The 20906-nt window shown below is 40.7% G+C and overlaps 1 protein-coding gene across 9 annotated transcripts in view; it reads right to left on the reverse strand.

Moving 5' to 3' along the window:
• The window catches only part of ANKRD46 (ankyrin repeat domain 46), a 93070-nt gene that overhangs the window by 39304 nt on the left and 32860 nt on the right, over window positions 1-20906 (reverse strand). For 5 of the 9 annotated variants that reach the window (XM_086336148.1, XM_086336150.1, XM_086336149.1 and 2 more), the window contains 2 exons: window positions 20170-20328; window positions 13581-13746 (listed from right to left, as the gene is read on the reverse strand). In XM_086336148.1, the coding sequence (XP_086192274.1) occupies window positions 13581-13746; window positions 20170-20328 (325 nt within the window). Of the gene's footprint in view, window positions 1-11692; window positions 13747-20169; window positions 20329-20906 lie in introns of those variants that run through there. The other 4 variants (XM_086336153.1, XM_086336151.1, XM_086336152.1 and 1 more) reach the window with 2 other exon arrangements.

Here is a 20906-nt window from a genome sequence, read left to right on the forward strand (position 1 = left end):
AAGGCTGGAAAGTGTGTAAGAAAGGAAAACAAGATAATGAGATGTTGTTTATAATTTGCTTTAACAGCAACTCAGAAACGCAGGTCAACCACTTACGAGAGGGAAGTGGGCTGCTTTGTGTGAGATACTCCAGGGATGGACTGGCAGGAGGCGATTTAGGGTGGGACCAGGGAAACCATGTCCCCAGCCAATCCCCCACTGGGTTACGGGGTCTCCTCAGTGGAGAGGGGTTGCTGGGGGTCTTGCCCAAAGCCCAGAGGAGCAGGGGCTGCCGGTGGCCAAGGCCAGGGTGAAGGGCCCCCTCTTGGAGCTCTTCTTCCATCCTCAAATCACTGTCCGCCCGTGAATGCACTTTCATCAGCTGCAAACTGTATTTATGGTTTCTTGGAATTTTCCGAATGAAGTAACTATTTTCTCCAGACCGTTTTCTTCTCAACTGAAATCGGATCCCCACTGTCCATGGAGACAAACAAAACAGCATGACATCACCCACCAGGGAGTGGTCACTTCAGACGCAGTAGCAGCTTCTTATTCAACATCAGATGGATGTGATTTGCCTTAGGGAGGTCTTCGCATCCTGCCCTGCCAGAGGAAGAAATGGTCCCCTGAGCTTGCCTTGAGGAGCCGGGAGGAAGGGGGGAGGCAGGTGCACAAGGCAGGCTGCAGGGCGGGCCTGGACAGGCAGGGCCTGGCAGAGAGATCGCCCTGCTTCCTCTCTAACTGCAGAGATGCTGCTCGGGAAGTCATCACGGGATTCGCCCCACCTGCCAGGGACACCAGCTCGTGTCCCTCCTCTTTCAGAGTCCAATGCTCAGGGGACGGCAGCTGGGCGCAGAGAACACTGACCTGGATTCAGCTTCTGTTTTGCCTTGCAGAGTTTCTGAGCCTATTTCCCCCCTCTGAAAAGGTGGGGAGGGTAAAAAAAACCAAAATCCCCGTTCTGCTCCCCTACAGGGATGCTCTTGGACCAAACGAGAGAGGATGAATCTGGAAAGCAGAAGGCATATTGCCCTGTTCTTGCCCTCAGATCTCTCAACACTCACACGGTGGTGAGCTGTAGCTGGCGGGATTGGCAGGGGCACGGATCCACGTCCTCTTGAGCTGATAATGAAGGTATTATTTAATGAAAGCTCAAAGAAGAGCGGGAGGCTGACCGGTCGCTTGGTCACTCCGGCACCCGGTCACTCACCGCTTGAGGGCCTGACCAGTCACCGGAGAACAGAGGTAGTCCTGTCTCTCCGCCCGCAAAAGCTTTTTAAAGTATAGCTCCGGGCTGCCACAGTTCTAGGTAGCAGTTGGCCTAAAGGGGAAGCAATCACATAATTATGCTAACGACTGAAGAGTTATTGCCCACCAGGCCCTGGGCTGAGCCGCTCACAGGCACTGTCTCCTTCAGCCTCCGGTTAGGGTTACTATTCTCAGCTAACAGATGAATGGGGCAGGGAAAGGGGGACAGTAACCTGTCCGAGGCCACTCCAAGCTAATTGTGGGCTTAGGATCCAAACCAGGGCTGTCTGACTTCAAGGCCACCATACCATTCTGTCTCCTGGTCACACACAGAAGCTGTCTGTGGAAAGCGGTGCTTTATTTTGTTTTCATGTGAAGCTGGGAAATGGTCAGGCAGGGAGACCAAGTTGGGTGTGTGTGTTTCCCTTGGGTGCCGAGGGTGGGGGCACCTCCCTCCTTTCATATCCATCGTTGCCCCTCAGAAGCACCATGTTGACCTTCTATAACAACTTAATTTATCCAGAAATCAGGAAATGTCTGCACATGCTCTAAAAGGCTGACATTAAAAATAAGTTGACAATCCATATTTATCCCACTGCTGAGAATGCATGAGCAGTTGGAAGCCAGTCAATCCTAAAGGAAATCAACCTGAATATTCATTGGAAGGATGGAAGCTGAAGCTGAAGCTCCAGTACTTTGACCACCTAATAATATGAAGAGCCGACTCACTGAAAAAACCCTGATGCTGGGAAAGATTGAAGGCAGGAGGAGAAGATGAGATGGTTGGATGGCCTCACTGACTGAACAGACATGAGTTTGAGCAAACTCAGGGAGACAGTGAAGGACAGGGGAGCCTGGTGTGCTGCAGTTCATGAGTCTCAAAGAATTGAACATGACTTAGCGACTGAACAACAACAAAGCCAGTGAACCAGTGTCAGGCCACTGTCTGGGTCATTAGGACTCCATTTAAGACAATAAAGAATTTCAATTAGCAGGAGAAAAAAGGTTCAGCCACATAATTTTAGAACAGGAATAGTTTCTTTCTAAAAAGAATAATCCTCTTGATTTAACAGAAGTTGTATTCCCTGTAGTCAAGAGGTTGACTTCCCTGGCAGTCCAGTGGTTAAGGCTCCACCTTCTGATGCAAGGGACATAGGCTTGATCCCTGGTCAGGGAACTAAGATACTGTGTGCCATGTGGCACAGCTGGAGGGAAAAAAAAAAAAAAAAGCTGTGTTTTGAGCAGGATCAGATGTTTAGCTTGCAGCAAGAGAATCGTGATTTTGGAGAGTGGGAGGTCCCTTCTACTCATGGCTTTCTTTGAGTGAGGGCCAGAGAACAAGATCATTACTTGCCTTCTGAGTCTCAATCTCTCTTCCAACTATACCTCAAGATGTGGGCAGGGCAGTCCTTAGCAAAGTCTAAGGTTTATCAGAAGGGAAATAAAAGAGCATTGCTTCCTTGCATTGGAGGCTGGGGCTGCCACTTTCTATAATGGGAATTTCAGAATGGCTGAAGGTTAATGAAGCATCTAATGTGTTCCCATTTCAGACTAACACATGTATTTTGAAGATCCTAAGAAGTATAGGAAGTACAGTATAGAAGTATAGGGTTTCTAGGCTCAGCCATTAAAACATGTTTGTAATTAGGCAAGATGATGTCTTGACAGCGCCAATGTCATCACAGATACAAAAACCAGGAGAGAAAAGTCTTCTGCTTCCTAAACAGAAACCAAGCTCAATTAGAATGAAAACATAAGCTTCGACATTCTCATTTCCAAGTTACAATCAAGAGTACTTCTTTTTTTTTTTTTTTTCAAGAGTACTTCTAACAGAGGAATCCCTTATAAAGAATTTAGCAAATGTGGTCACCAACATCTGGATCTTTTCTCACAGAACTCAGTGGAAATCACCCTCTTGAGTCTTACAGGGTGTGCATTTGAAATTTTAAAATGTCACAGTTGGTTATAAAGGTACTTCCTTTCCCAGTGTATACTTGAGATGGGACAGTTCAGAGGTTATGAGCAGAGATATTTCCCTTCTCCCTCTCAGTGGAGAGGTCTCTGGATTCAACCGACAGCTGAAAGGCTCTTTCACCAAGGAGGAGCTACCAGAGCAATGAGATGATGCATGGAAGGTTCTATAAGGCCACTGATATGAAAAATAATGGATGGGGGTTGCACTTAATAAAGCAGTTGTTAAAGCTGCCTCACCAAGTCAGAAACTGCATAATACTGTATAGATCATTTCCTCATAAAAAGTCAGTCAATAAATCACAGAATTTATTCTGCTGAGAGAAAAGAAGAAGTAACTTGTATTGAGTCCCTATAAAGTACTAGGTACTTTCAGATGTGGTAACTCAATAGGAGAAGCAAAATGTTCTAATGGCTACACGCAAAATCACTGGAATTAGATTCTTGCTTTGGTTTACTCTATGACCTTAGGAGACATACTTCACTTTTTATTAAGCCTTGTTTTCTTTAATGGGGATAACAACAGTATCAACACTTGTAGGGTCTAGTATACATGCAAACACACAGTACTCAAATAAGACAGTTTTATTATTCCTTTAATTTTAAGTATCTTGGGGAGGGTATTATTTCTTACAGATAAAGAAAGACAGAGACGCAAAAAACCCAAATTATTTGAGCAAGGTCAGTCCATATTAAGCAGTTTTGTCCAAGAAATTCTCCAGGCAAGAACACTGGAGTGGGTTGCCATTCCCTTCTCCAGGGGATCTTCCCCACCTAGGGATCAAACCTGGGTTCTCCGGCATTGCAGGTGGATTCTTTACTGTCTGAGCCACCAAGGGAGCCCTAGGTAGATCTGGGATCTTGTAACTCCAAGTCTGTATGTTTTCCAATATAACCATAGCCTGCACCATCTGATCCAAACTGGAACTTAGACTAACAAATGAAGTTGGTGAAATGCAGAACTGATAATCTGATTAAATGTCTCCCTTCCCCAAATCAGGGGCTCTATTGAAGTAAGGGAGAATCATCTAGAACTAAACTTACAGAGTAAGAATTTAGGGATCCATATATTTTATTTTCTTCTAAATTTGAGTCAGAGTCTAAAAGAACAGCATGTGCTGATGGAATTGTACTAACTAGGACTATCTACAGTAAGTTACAGCTTTTGGACAGTTTTCTGTGCCAGTGACCTAGAAACTATTTCAAAACCTATTTTTGTTTCTTAGGGGCTGAAATTTCAGTAAAACAGTCCAGCCAACTGTGACCCAGAGTCTTCAAATTTAGAAGTTAATCTCCAAAGAAAGGGAATATTAATTTTTATTGTGACAAAGAATAACCTTCTGATAGCCCAATTATAAGAAGAAATAACTAACTCTGCAATGCCACACTTTCAAATACTTGCAATTTATAGCATGAAGATGCAAGAGAATTAGGCTAGCAATTATCCTTGAACCTCCAAAGAGGAATTTGGCTATGGACACACATACGGAGTAAGCATTCTGCAACACTAATATTGCATACCATATCATTTTTCAAGGGATACAACTTTAAAAAGAGAAAAAGAAAACAGTTGAAATTTGCTGAAATATATTTACTCATAAAACAAATATATGTATACATTAATTTGCAATGATTCTGGCAAATAAGAAAATTACTCACTTATGTTTTTTAAATCTCAGGAGTATACTTACTATTGCACATTTCAGGCTGGAATTATCCTTGGTCAGTCAGTGCTTACTATTAAGTTGATCCTTAGACTAATTGAACATGAAAATATAACTCAGAATTAAAACAAAACAAAGGGCTTCCCTAGTGACTTAGATGGTAAAGAATCTGTCTGCAGTGCAGGAGACCCAAGTTTGATCCCTGGGTTGGGAAGATCTGGAGAAGGGTATGGCAACCCACTCCAGTATTCTTGCCTGGAGAATCCCATGGACTGAAGAGCCTGGCGGGCTACAGTCCATGGGGTCACAAAGAGTTGACATGACTGTGTGACTAACACTTTCAGAAAACCAAACCAAACCTTTAGAGAAAAGAAAAGGGGAGAAGAATCTAGGCAATATCCCTAAAAAGAGTGATTCCTAAGCAGATACAGTGACAGCGTAATCCCGGTGTGAGTTCTTCTATCTTCACACATTTTTCATTTTAGAAATGCTTCCAAAGATGGGGGAAAGGACACAAAGGAACACACGTTGAAGAGCTCAGTTAACACCTGCAAGACATCTCTGACACATTAGGGAACCAGGTACTGAAGAGCCTTGTCGAACACCATCAAGCAGGGCATTTTACAGCTCCAGGGCTTGAGTTTACAAATGGTCCTGCAACCACTGATCTCCTAACTTGAATGAAAAGCATGCAGCAGACAGCAGCATTGAAGACATCGTTGTTCCAATAAGAAACTGTGGATTACCAGTGATAAAGTGGTATTTTGGAAACTTCTGTTCACCTTTCTCACAGCATCTCCACAGTGTAAAACACTTCATAGGCTTCCCAGGTGGTGCAAGTGGTAAGGAACCCGTCTGCCAATGCAGGATACGTAAGAGATGTGGGTTTCATCCCTCCAGGTTTGACCCCTGAAGGAGGGCATAGCAACCCACTCCAGTATTCTTGCCTAGAGGATCCCATGGGCAGAGGAGCCTGGCAGGCTACACTCCATAACGTTGCAAAGAGTCAGACATAACTGAAGGGACTTAGCACACACACAAAACACTGTATAGATAAAGTCCATCATTTGATGCGGATCTTTTTTTGGTTTGTTTGTTTTTAGAAGTAAAAAGATTTCTCACTTAAAATGTTCGTCAGGGGAAGATGATAGTTGGACTTCCCTGGTGGTCCAGTGGTTAAGAATCCACAAAGCAAGTATCCTCCAATTAAAAAAAAAAAAAAGAATCTGCCTGCCAGTGCAGAGGACGTGGGTTTGATCCCTGGTCTGGGAAGATTTCACATTCTATGGGGCAGCTAAGCCCGTGTGCCACAAATACTGAGCCTGCACTCTAGAGCCCACGCTCTACCACAAGAGAAGCCGCTGCAACGAGAAGTCCGCACTGTAACTAGAGAGTAGCCCCCCCACCACTTGCTGCAACCAGAGAAAGCCCATGCGCAGCCAAAAATAAAAATAACACCCTGGGCTTATGACAGTATCAGCCTACAAGAGCAGGCTGATTTTGGTTAATATTGTCAATATTTTGGTTAATATTGTTTTGGTTAATTATTAAAATACACAGAACACAATGTGAAGCTTATCTTTATGCATCTAGCATCAAATACTTTTTTAAAATCAACTTTTATTGAAGTATAGTTGATTTATGATGCGTTAGTTTCTGCTGTATGGCAAAGTTAATCAGTTATACATATTATCTGTCCACTCTTTTTTAGATTCTAAATAGAATGGAATTTGGGTCATAGATCATTACAGAGTACTGAGTAGAGCTCCCTGTGCTATACAGTCGGTTCTTATTAGCTATCTATGTTATTAATGGATATAGTAGGGTGTATACGTCAATCACAATCTCCCAGTTTATCCCTCCCTTCACCCTCCCCCTTGGTAACCATAAGTTCGCTTCTACATCTGTGACTCTATTTCTGTTTTATAAATAGCTTCATTCATACCATTTTTAAGATTCCACATATAATTGATACCATATATGTCTTTCTCTGTCCAACTTATTTTACTCAGTATGACAATCTCTGGGTCCATGCACATGTTGCTGCAAATGGCATTATTTCATTCTTTTTATGGCTGAGTGCTATTCCATTGTGTGTATGCATGTATATGTGTATATATATGTGGTTGGCACAGTGGTAAAGAATCCGCTTGCCAATGCAGGAGACACAGGAGACATGGGTTCAATCCCTGGGTCAGGAAGACTCCCTGGAGAAAGAAAGGTAACCCACTCCGGTGTTCTTGCCTAGAGAATTCCATGGACAGAGGGGCTTGGGGGGCTGCAGTCCATGGGGTCACAAAGAGTTGGACATGACTGAGTATGCACACGCACGCATGCACATGCATGCACGCACACACACATATATACACTTTTTCTTTTTTATCCACTCCTCTGTCCATGGACATTTAGGTTGCTTCCACATCCTGGCTATTGTAAATAGTACTGCAATGAACATTGAAGTACATGTGTCTTTTCGAATTATGGTTTTCTCTGGATACATATTCAGGAGTGAAATTGCTGGATCATACGCTAGGTCTGTTTCTAGTTCTTTAAAGAACCTCCATACTGTTCTCCATAGTGGCTGTACCAATTTCCATCCCCACCAACGTGTAGGAGGGTTCCCTTTCCCCCATACTCTCTCCAGCATTTATTGTTTGTAGATTTTTTGATGATGGCCATTCTGACCAATGTGAGGTGATACCTCATTGTAATTTTTATTTGCATTTATTTGATAATTACAGATGTTGAGCATCTTTTCATATGCCTCTTGGCCATTTGTATGTCTTCTTTGGAGAAATGTCTGTTTAGATCTTCTGCTCATTTTTTGATTGGGTTGTTTAATAGTGAGATGCATGAGCTGTTGGTATATTTTGGAGATTAATATCACTTCATTTGCAAATACTTTCTCCCACTCGGTGGGTTGTCTTTCCATTTTATTTATGATTTCCTTCACTGTGCAAAGTTTAAGTTTAATTAGGTCCCATTTGTTTATTTTTGTTTTTACTTTCATTACTTTAGGCTGCTGCTGCTGCTAAGTTGCTTCAGTTGTGTCCAACTCTGTGCTACCCCATAGACGGCAGCCCACCAGGCTCCCCCGCCCCTGGGATTCTCCAGGCAAGAACACTGGAGTGGGTTGCCATTTCCTTCTCCAATGCATGAAAGTGAAAAGTGAAAGTGAAGTCGCTCAGTCATGTCCGACTTTTAGCGACCCCATGGACTGCAGCCCACCAGGCTCCTCTGTCCCTGGGGTTTTCCAGGCAAGAGTACTGGAGTGGGGTGCCACTGCCTTCTCCGATTACTCTAGGAGGTGGATCAAAAAAGATCTTGCTGTAATTTATTTCAGAGCATTCTGCCTCTCTTTTCCTTTAAGAGTTCTGTAGTGTCGGGTCTTACATTTAGGTCTTTAATTCATTTTGAGGTTATTTTCGTGTGTGGTGACAGAGAATGCTCTAACGTGTATTTTTAAACAACATTAGAATGGTCTGTGGCGGGTGTGGGGATGGAGACCGCAAGAGTAAGGGATGGTGTACTTGAGCTAAGAGTGGTAAAGTGGGTTCTCACAGCAGTTCTGCCCTTCACACCTGAGGGACCACAGTCACTGAGTCCTTCCTCATCTTTTACCCTCCCTAGATGACTTCTAATGGCACACTGTCTCTAAAATTCTTAGTATTTATTAAAGTTTATTTTTCAGGCTTCATTCAAATGATTCATGAAAATGCTAGAATAGAACTAGGACACTGGACTTCCAGGGTTTAGACTACTTACTACCTGCTTATTCAGCGGAACTCAAATACTTTTTGGAACAGAGACATGTAAAGAAGGTAAACACAATGCAGCAATGCCAAAAACCATAATTGCATTCTGAATAGGAGGCAACAAACTATTTTTCCAATTGCAAAAGGTCAATACATTTAATGCCATTAGTTTCCGGAAAATGACAGGTAATTTTGTGGTAGTTCTATCAATCCAAACTAATAACTGCCTAATTAACAACCATCCCCTATTATGATCCAAAAGTGACGGAGGGCTTAAATAATACAGAATAGCATAAATTCAAAGTGAACATTTAGAATAGGAAATAAAACTAAAGATGAGGCTATAAAATGAATCAGGAATGTGGTCCTAATAAATCACCATAATGACTAATATTAGAATCATTTCTGATGGAACTCCCATCTGGCATTAAACTTGACGTGGAAGAGGAATTCTACTTGATCAACTACATAATTCATAGAGAACATAAGATGGAAGCAAAGTTCAGCAGAAATGCAGTTTTTTGTGGCTGTAAAAAGCACTCACAGATCTTCATACAGAAGAACTGTACCAACAGCATCCTCAATAACTTTCTTTAGAATAGATGCAGTGGTTAATACAGTGCTAGTCCTAGAGACAATTCAAACCCCAAGATGATGGCACCATGATTGAGGAGAGGGCGGCATGACGGCACAATGGTTAGAAGAGACCCCAGTCCTATACTGTCTGACTTCAAACCCCAGCTCTGCCAGTTAATAGCTGTGGGACCTGGGACATTGTTCCAACCTGCCTCAGGTGACTCAGCTGCCCTAACTGTGAGGTGCGGCTACAAGAGCAATCTGCCGAGAATTGAGTTAAGCAGCACTGCACTGTGTTACTATTTGTTAACAAAGAGCTCAGTAAAAGCAGTTGTGGTGGAAACTGCCTTCATTCCATTCCATAGCTAGTTCTATCCAACCCAAAGAGCCCTAGGGAGATTTAAGAGTACTGCTGTCCAAGAGAAGTTTCTGCAAACACTGCCATCCAAGGACTTCCCTGTGGCTAGTGACTTTCCAAGGTCCAGTGGCTAGGACTCTGCACTCCCAGTGCAGGCTGCCCAGGTCAAGCCCTGGTCAGGGAACTAGAGCCCACAGGCAAAACTAAAGATCTCGTGTGCCATAGCTGAGACCTGGCACAGCGGAAAAAAAGTGCTGTCCATAACAGCCTCTTGTGGCTAATGAGCACTAGAAATGTGGCTAGTTTTGTTTTTAAACGTACAGTGCATTTGAGTTTCAGGCTCGGATAACTGTGCTAATGAAGGATTGGATTTCTACTTTAATTTAAATGAATTTGAGCAGCCACAATGATGAGTGGCTACAACACTAGACACATGAACAGAAAATCTCCATTGTGGCAGAAAGTTTGGACAGTGCCAATCTAAAACAGCTTCCAAGCAACACTGTGAATATGGTTATCAGCTAAGTTTTCTGATGACTGTTAGACAACAAGGAACTCCAGACTGTATTCCCTGACATCTAACTAGAACATGACCAAACCTCTGTTGCCCAGTGAGTGGAGACCCCTAATGCCTGACGTGGAGCTGTCCATGATGTAAAGTGAAGAGAACAAACGCATAAAGGACTGGACAAAATGCCAGCTACCAGCACTTTGAAGGACGCCAAGGAAGTATCCACAGCAAGGCTGAGATCCTCCCTAGAAAACTGTTTTGAATCAACTTCAGAGCCCAGAGGAATGGGCTTGATCCCAAAGTTCCACTTCATCTAGCACAGCTGGGATTGTCTCAGTTTGAACAATTTTAAAGGGTGCTTTAGCCAGTGCTGGCCTCTTTTCTTCTCCCCAGTGTTCCATTAACTTTGAGAAATGCTACTTCCTGGTATACCCTCCAAAATAAGCTACTAGGAAAAGGTAAACCGAGATGATAAAAGAAGCTGTAGTAGGCATCCCCGATAAAAGTGAGTAACAATTGCTGAAATTAATAGAATGACTTAGTATAAATCATGTAACATAAAGGAAAAATAAAGGGAAAGTAATTGATAACAAAGTGCGTATTTCAGTACGTGAGTGCCCAGGCACAGGCATACTAGAAGAAACAATGAAGTCATCAGTGCCCACTGACAGGGTTATGTGGGGGACTCAACTATCATCACTAGCACTGCTGTCAAGAATAAGATTTTTAGGAAGAGGTAAAGTTCCTGGTCAAGTTTTGAACAAAATAAAGAGTGCTGTGCTTAGTCACTCAGTCGTGTCTGACTCTTTTTGACCCCATGGACTGCAGCCCACCAGGCTCTTTGCCTGTCTGACCTTAAGTAACTGACCAATTACTCAACCCTCACAGTGTCAGTGTCCTCATCTTACACGGAACATAAGGATGATCATAAGGATTAAATGATAGTGAAGTTGCTCAGTTGGGTCCAACTCTTTGTGACCCTGTGGACTATGTCCATGGGATTCTCCAGGCAAGAATACTGGAGTGGGTTGCCATTTCCTTCTCCAGGGGATCTTCCCAACCCAGGGACCGAACCCAGGTCTCCAGCATTGTAGGCAGACGCTTTATCATCTGAGTCACCAGGGAAGTCTCAGGATTAAATGAGATGAGGCTTTAAAGTGACCTATACAGTTGGGAGGTGCTTAATCATAGTAGTTATTATCACTCTTGGGCTTCCCAGGTGGCACTAGTGGTAAAGAACCCACCTGTCAATGCAGGAGACCTAAGAGATGTGGGTTCACTCCCTGGGTCAGGAAGATCCCTTGGGAAGGGCGTGGCAACCCACTCCAGTATTCTTGCCTGGAGAATCCCACTGACAGAGGAGCCTGGTGGGCTACAGTCCATGGAGTTGCAGAGTTGAACATGACTGAAGTGACTTAGCAACAGTAGCATTATCACTCTTAAATCCCTAAGCAATTCACCGAAATTAGTGTCAGAACATTTATAAGGCAAACACAAATAAAACTTGATACACATATTACATGGGGTTTCAAAAAAAGCTCTTTGCTTTTTTGAACAGCCAACTGGAACCTATTTTTTAAAAATCTTAAATTAAAAGAAAAACAATGATAAATAAGAAAATAGATTGTGATTAAGAGATTATAAATATATTTATTGGTAATATTATTGAATACTGAATGCAGAGAACAGAATACAAAGAAATCATCACTTAAAGGGAAACATTAATCTTTAAAAATGCAATATATTTACATATATGTTAACCAATTTTGCACATCTGTTTAGAGTTACAAACAAATACAAAGCTAATTCCAAAGCTTTTAATCTGAAGTGTTCTCCATTTTAGCGTCCACTGCTTTTTGCTGTATTTACACCAAGTATGATTAATTTTGTTTGCAGCTAATCTAAAAGCAAGAGGCTATGAGCTGACCCTGAGGCAGTCAGGTAAATCAGGAACTTCAGAACAGCTCTTTAAGACAGGATAAAGTCACATGAAAGAAGATGCCTCAATCCTAGATATATAAAACGCAGAAGAGAAAATACTAAGAAGCAAAAGGAATCACAGAAATACCAATTCTATTCTAAATTATAATTTCTAATTCTAGCAACAATTCAATTAGCAGTAGCTTAGAGGACTATGTTCTAAAAAATAAAACCAATAGTTCTTTCACCACAATTTTCTGACTACACCTAATGAATAATTATCAAGTCTTCATATCTTTTTTTTAATAACCCAATAATATGATATAAACATAGCAGAATCATTAACAAGAGGCCTTCAAACACACTGCAGAATGCTGAAATACAGTTTGGGGGCCAGATTTCAATTTACATAATATTACCATTGATAAAGACACCTGGTACAATACTGTTCAGCACTGTTAACTCAGAAATGCTCCATCCATTCTTTCCATCAGGGAACAACTGACATGGATGGGATTGTTATGACAATTCTAACAGGGCCTCTAAAGAGGATTGCACATAAAATGAAAAAATTATGAACTATGATATAATCATGACAACACAGCTAGCTTATAGAACTGAATTTTTCACCATAATAATGGTACTACAGAATTACAGTGACATTAAACATCAGAAATATTTATTCCTGCTAACTACTGAGTAGAAAAAGTCTTCCAACTGTATTTTTGATGAATAGGATATCTTTGAAATAAACACTAGGGGGAAATTAAAAGTTCCTCAATTGAAAATTCTCAAGTTCATTTTTCACATATATTAACAACAAGCAAAGCAGCTTACAAAAAAAAATCAAACTTACCTTAAAAACAAATAAATATAAGATCAAATCAATCTTTTTTGAGGAAAATATAGCTCCTTTTCAAAAGTTCTGTTTGGTTTGTGACTAGACTTGAAAATATTAAAATAAACCAAAGAGATCCCTTGAAAATATGAAAATAAACCAAACAGATCCCAACAATACTGATTTGCGCTACAAGATCTGAAAAAAACGCTTCAGGTTTTAAGCTGAAGGTTTCATTTCCCCATACCCTACTATTCCCCAGAGAAAGTAAATAGCAAAAAGCAGCTCTTGCAAAAAATACACAAAAACAAAACAAAAATACCAACCACAACTAATCATATAAAACAAACTTTAAACATTTCACTCTAGTTGGTCTTATGTTGGGTAAGGTTTCTGTAGCAAGGATTTCGTAGTCTCATCCTCTATCTCGCATTCATTAGTCAATGCCACATTGTTATCAAACAAGGCTATGCAGAGCCTTTCCTAAGAAGTCAGGCTGAGCTGGAGGTAGCTTTAGGACAGCATCCTTGACTACAGTATGTAGTTAGTTCAAACAGACAGGTTGTTCTTCTAAAAGGATTACAGTGTGTAAAAATGCAAAAAGAAACAAAAGTACAGCCCTCACTGCTCTGCACTAAGAGATTTTGATAAACAGAACGAACACTGGAAGCCAGGACACTGGCATCTGTCTCCTCTCCCGTGAGCTCCTCTAATGTACCAGTTCAGGCTGGTTTTCCACGAAAGGCAGCACCCCACTTACATAGTAGGCGATGCCAAGAGACAGCAGAGCGATGACAAAGATCAAGAGCAGCACCCTCCAGAAGCCCAGATCCTCTACAAACTCCTGCCACGTGGTGCGGAAGCTGGACAGGACCCCCTCACCCTGCTGCAGGTTGGGATTGAGGAGGGAATGGCTTTCCATGGCACTGTGAGAGAAGCAAAGAGAAAGAAGGGCATGAAACAACACATCACCCATTTCAAAAACAAAAAACCACAGAAACTGCATTGTTTAAGAAGACCAACCTTAAAATATACATTGACAAGAAGAAAACTGACATATATATTCTAACCCATTTATGTACCGATTTAAATACCCATTTATGTACCAATTTAAATATCTTCAAGTATTTGGACAATTTACCTTGAACCATAAATTGCTAAACAATAATGATTATGTTCCTTGTTTAAGTATCTAGAAGAGTCAAAGTTAGAAGCTCCAATACTTTGGCTATCTGATACAAAGAGCTGATTCATCGGGAAAGACCTTTATGCTAGCAAGATTGAGGGCTGCAGGAAAAGGGGGCAACAGAGGATGAGATGGTTAGATGGCATCATCAACTCAACGGACATGAGTCTGAGCAAACTCCAGGAGATGGTGAAAGACAGGGAAGCTGGCATGCCACAGTCCATGGGGTTGCAGACTTGGACACAACTGAACAACAACAAAAACATCCCAACCGTGAAGCAGAAGTCTTAAAAGTGAAAGTGAAGTAGCTCAGTCGAGTCTGACTCTCTGCGACCCCGTGGATGTAGTCTGCCAGGCTCGTCCCTCCATGGGATTCTCAAGGCAAGAATACTGGAGTGGGTTGCCATTTCCTTCTCCAGGGGATCTTCCAGACCCAGGGATCAAATCCGGGTCTCCTGTATCGCAGGCAGATGCTTTAACCTCTGAGCCACCAGGGAAGAAGTCTTGAACAGTGTGTGAATCTTAAAGGTGGATTTTTATCAATTTAGTTCAATAATCTGACCAATGAAGGAATTCCTTCTTTAAACTGAAATACTCTAATAATGGATGCTTACTCTGTTGTACACTTGGACAGGGCTAGCCATTAGTGATTCCTCTTAATAGCTTCCTCCCACTAGTTTTAGCTTTATCTTGTACAATAACACAAAATAAGTTTACTTCTCTTCTGTATAAAGGCTGAGTCTAGTTGAAAATAAGGTAGTACAAGTACCATAAAAACTATGTAAGTGAGAACATGACTGCTACAAATAGAGTATATCTGACACTGGTATTCGAGAGGCTGCACTGTGATGAGTTCGAAGCTCCAAGAGATTAGCACCCACAATTATGTCACAACATGCAGGACCAATAACAGGGTATCATTTAGATTAAAGCCACAATGACCATAATCATAGGTATCAACTAGTGATTGCTGTTATTCTTCTTTCTAAACTTCTTTTCATATTCTTCTGATCATCTTGGGACAGAACAATGGAAACAGCACAAAACAAGATCTTAAGAGTCTGGTTCGTCATGCACAGTTGACAGGTTTTTTTGGTAAGTTACAATTTTACTTTATTCACCGACACTGTTAACCACAGACCTTTCAGCCTTTCCTGGCATTAGTGTCTTTTCCAATCCTAGGAAAATGACTTTGTAAAGGGCCAGTCTGTTTGCCATCCAAACTTTTTTTATATGATAAAAAATGTTTATCTTCTGAATAGGAGAAGACATTTTCAATGGGAATTTATAACAATACAAAAATTTGAAGAAAACTCTAGCAAGTTCAAAGATAAGATTAGAACTCTGAGAAGTTCAGGAGAGGTTAATTTTTTTTTTTTTGGCTCACTTCTCTATTTATTAAATAACCACATGTGGAGAGGCACAAAGCACTTAAGTTTTATATGACTACAAAGTTATCACAAATCCCAAACTTCTTAGCCACAGATATTTCACTTACTCTGTTTAAAAAAAAGGCTTTTAAAACATCTGAGTTAGCTTGATACACAGAGACCCTGAACTACATATTTTTAAATGCTTGTACTTCCTGCTCTAATAATGTCTTCATTTTGACTTACATGAAATTTACTGACTACATCTGATTCAAAATGCTCTCATACTTAAAAGTGTTAGATATACAGGTATCCCCCACTTTTTGAAAGTTCACTTTATGCCACCTCACTTTTAAGAAACATCTACTATACTACCTGTATTTGCTAATTAAAAGAAATCCCAAGAGGATTTTTGCTTTTATAGGAAGAAAGGCATAAAGCAAAACAGTGTTCAGCATTTGTCTTGCAGCAAGACTGGCACCGCCCAGCTCCTTCCCCAGGAACCTCACAGCATCTCGGTGTCCAGCCGCCCAGCCCTGAACGGTGCTTGGAGCACCTGTGTTTTATCTCAGTTTCTTTTGTGCGTCTGTTAGCAAGATGAGTCCTAAGGTTCTTCACTTTATGCCATCTCGACTTAAGGAAAAGTTCCCTAGGAACATTCTACTTTTGGATAGTGGGGGTGGGGTGGGGACCTATAAAATGAGACTTCAGTCGCGCCTTCTCTAAGAGCTCATGAAGTTCTGACACTCAGAACTGTCTATCGTGACTTGATCCAATGAAATATTTTCCACTATCTAGGAAATGTGTGATTCTAGTATGATGGTCTGTGTGTACAATGTTTAATTTTTTTGTACACTGCGTCTACACCGTCTCTGTCAGCCCATACCTAACATAAAAAGGAACTAAATGAAACTTAGGTTAAATGGTATAGGGAAATATTTTTCATCAACTTGATTTATAGGCCCTTAAGAAGTTATGCTATGTTTTAGGGAATTATAAGGGAACAGGAAAATACTAAATACATTCAAAGTCTTGCTTTATCTCCTGTTCTAGAAAAGGCTAATCATCACATAGCTATGCCACAATGCCATGTACTAGCCAACACCTTTAAGCTTCCCCCTCACTTTAAGTTGACGTAATTCATGTACCATAAAATTCATCTTTCTAAAGTACATGATTTAGTGTTATTTAGAAAATTCACAAAGCTGCAGAACCACCTCCACTATCTAATGTCATCTTGCCTCTATAAATGAACCCTGTGCCCTTCAGCAGCCACCGGCCCTTGTCCCTTCCCCTGCTCCTGGCAACCACTCCTGCCTTCTGTGCCTGGCTTCTCTCATGGAGCATGTTTTCAAAGCTCATTGGTGTTGCAGCACATGTCAGTATTTCATTACTTTTTATAGTGGGATAATACTTCACTGAATGGATAGATGACATTTTGCTTATCCATTCATCAGTGATGGACTTTTGGGTGGTTTCTACCTTTTGGCTATTATAAATAAAGCTTCTGTGAAATTTGCATACAAGTTTTTGTGTAAACATGTGTTTTCAATTTTCTTGGGTATATACCAAAAAGTGGAATTGTTGGGTCATATGGTGACTCTGTGTAACTTTTTGAGGAGTTGCCAGACTATCTTCCACAGCAGCTACTTTACATTCCCACCAGCAATGTAGGGTGGTTCAAATTTTCCTACATCATTGCCAGTACTTGTTATTGTCCATCTTTTTGACTGCAGCCGTTCTGTTGGGTACGAAGTGGTATTTCACTCTGGTTTCAATTTGCATTTTCCCTAATGACCAATGATGCTGCTTTTAAGCTTTCTAGTTTAAGCTTCAACCACACCTTCCTATCATGACACTGAAGGGCAGGAGTAAGACCAGGCAACTAGGTAGTACAAGTATTAATAATTTAATTTTTAAAGAACAAGCTTTACCTAATGCTGTAAATAATATGAATCCTCATATTGAAGTGCAATGGCATGTATGTGAAAGAAGCAGGAATAAATATTTTACACTGCACTGCTCAAATGACTAATCACTTCTGAGTTAATAAGGAATCACAACTGAGGCAAAATAAAACACATTTCTAATACAGAGATGCCAAGAAACTGGCTAGTAACACAATATACCAAGCAAGATCCTGAAAATAGACCAGGAAGAGCACATCTAGGACATTTTTCATGGTAAAGAAGCCCAAAGTCATTATGAAAATAAATTTCAAGTTATTTTGGAAGCATATGATCTTTAAAAAAAACAGATAACTCAATGTTATTAAATTTCTTACAGCAATCTGTGTGCCAATCCAGAGCACACAGGTGAGAGAAGGGTTTGCCAGTGCACTGCTGACTTCTTATTTTATGTACTTGCCAGCCTTCAGTGATAAGTCATGAGGAGCATGCACCGTTTTAGAAGTAAAACACTTTAATTTCTTTGGACAATAATAAGTGTTTACCACAAGCAAAATAATCCTAAACTTGAGAGTGGAATTAGTGGTCCCGAAGAAGTACATGAGCAAGTCTATGAAGAGGGAGGAAAGGAATCATGCGCACACAGGAATCAAATTAAGGGTGAAGTATGAAAGTCAGAGAGGATTTCATCTGGAACTCACAGAAACAATGATCCCAAAGTCTAAGTGGACCATATGCTCCTAATTCTAAGTCCTGGTCAATCTGCTACTGAGTCAGTAGCTAATGAGGGCCCCAGTCCCCTGAAAAATCTAGGAGGAGATTATGTAAGTTCATTATACTTCTTACCTTGCATTATCTGGAAGCCTGAAATTACATGGTGGTCAACCAAACTACAAGCTGGTACAACTAAATTTGGCCTAGAGGCTTTACCTGTTGAGCCGTGACGCCAAGAGAAAAGATGACTGATCACCTTGCCAGGCTTCCTGAACTATGTTCTAAACTGCCTTTAGATGAGGAATGAGGAGATACGTGAGACCCTGTCAGTCACTCCATCTTAGCTTCAGTTACATACAGGAGCCCAAATTTAATTTGTTCCAACTCATGTTAAAGTCACTTTCACATCACTGAATTGTGTATGTGTTAAATCTTGTCTTACTCTCCTCCTGTTTTACTTTTCCCTTAGCACTTTAATTCCCTATCTCTGGAACTACCTTTCGTAACATTGTCCAAGTTCTTCTATCTTTCTCTGCCTTTTTTGAAATCCCATTCTTTTTGTGACCTGTACCTAAATTCTCAAACTCCTGTTTCCTTCTCTCCTATTCGGCTCTTCTCTTGTCCTGCCAACACAGCAGGCTGCCCTCCACAGTGGCCAACAGAGCATTCTGTGCGTGTGGGCACACAGTGTTTTCTGTTAATGGCTTTTCAATCGTAATCTGGAGCCATAAGGACCAATAGAGAGTTCAAACAAAGTGTCAAGCACTTTACTTGAAAGCAAATAAATATAAAGCTGACAAAAAGTTGTCAAAAAAGATACACTCAATGTAAGACCAGAAACTATAAAACTCTTAGAGGAAAACATAGGCAGAACACTCTTTGGCATAAATCACAGCAAGATTGTCTATGACCACCTTCTAGAGCAATAGAAATAAAAACAAAAATAAACAAGGGGGACCTGATTAAACTTAAAAGCTTTTGCACAGGAAAGGAAAATATTAACAAGGTGAAAAGACAAGTCTCAGAAAGGGAGAAAATAATAGCAAATGAGACAAATGACAAAGGATTAATCTTCAAAATATACAAGCAGCTCATGGAGCTCAATGTCAGAAAAACAACACCCAATCAAAAGTGGGCAGAAAACCTAAACTGACATTTCTCCAAAGAAGACGTACAGATGGCTAATAAACACATGAAAAGATGCTCAACATCCCTCATTATTAGAGAAATGCAAATCAAAACTATAGTGAGGTATCACCTCACACTGATCAGAATGGCCATCATCAAAAAATCCACAAACAATGAATGTTGGAGAGGGTGTGGAGAGAAGGGAACCCTATTGCACTGCTGGTGGGAATGTAAATTGATGCAGCTACTATGGAGAAGAGTATGCAGATTCCAAAAAAAAAGAACCTAGAAATAAAACTACCATATGACCCAACAATCCCACTAATGGACACGTACCCTGAGAAAACCATAATTTAAAAAGACATATGCACCCCAATGTTCATTGCAGCACCATTTATAATAGCTAGGTCGTGGAAGCAATCTAGATGTCCATGGACAGATGAATGGATAAAGAAGCTATAGAAGATACACAAAAGGGAATATTACTCAGCTACAAAAAGGAATGCATTTGAGTCAATTCTAATGAGGCAGATGAACCTAGAGCCCATTAAACAGAGTGAAGTCTAAGTCAGAAAGTGAAAAATACTGTGTATATTAACCCATGTAAATGGACTCTAGAAAGATGGTACTGATGAACCTACTCACAGGGGAGCGATGGAGACGGAGACAGAGAACAGGCCTGTGGCCAGAGGGGGAGGTGGGGGCGGGACAAACTGAGAGGAGCACTGAAACGTATATATTATCATACAGAAAACCGAGAGCCAGCGGGAATTTGAAATTTGTCTCAGGGAGCTCAAATCGGTGCTCTGTGACAACCTAGGGGGTGACATGGTGGGGCGGTAGTGCGGGGGAGGCTCAAGAGGGAGGGGACATACGTATGCCTATGGCTGATTCATGTGGATGTATGGCAGAAACCAGCACAATACTGTAAAGCAATTATCCTCCAATTAAAAACAAATAAATTTAAAAAGACAAAAGAAACAAACCACAAAAAAAGATTCACCTGAAGTGACTTGCCTCTTAAAAAAATGAAATCTTAAGTACCTTTCACTCTCAGCTGTCTGCATGGTCTCTAGCTTTGAGTGAGTTCCTCTGTTAAATCCTTTTACCTCCTGTTCTTCCAACGATTCCAGCAATCGGATGACATCTTTATTCACTCCCCTGCGCTTTGCCAGAACTAGGGGTGTAGCACCTTGATGGTTGCTAAAAAGTTCATAAAAATAAAAATAGCTGTTACACTATACTGTTAGTAGCCATTTGTGGGGATCTCAGTGAGGAAGGCACGGGCCCCATTAACTCAAAATTAAAACCAGAACAGAACCAGTGGTTGAGATGGAGCCTGAATTTTGAGTTAACCTTTTTTTTTCTTTTAGGAAAAAGGAAAAAATATACATAGTCAAGAGTAGATAAATGAGAATAAAGAAAAAAGGGCATCTTCCTAGAAACTAATTGGAAAAGTCTAGATTCTAGATTCATTCTTATCTGACATTTATATATTTCATGAGAACAGTGTCTATTTTTTGAAATGTCTAAGAGCTAAAAGAAAAAAACAAAAAAACCTAAGCTCAAAAGCAATCAAATAATCTGCGTTGGTTCACCTAATCATTTAACAACAGGAGAAAGCCTGACCAACACTGAATCCTATAGTTAATTCCTAGACATTTTGTCCTATAGTAGCAGAATCATTTACTGTTTTATTCGGATTTAGGGACATTATAACACCAATAAATTAGGTATAAAAAATGTATCTTAAAGGTCAAGGTTTATTTTTAAAGTGACCT

Source organism: Bos grunniens, chromosome 14 (genome assembly GCF_055505025.1).
Source record: "Bos grunniens cultivar Pamir isolate PY7600 chromosome 14, Bosgru_T2T1.0, whole genome shotgun sequence".
Lineage (NCBI taxonomy): Eukaryota > Metazoa > Chordata > Mammalia > Artiodactyla > Bovidae > Bos > Bos grunniens.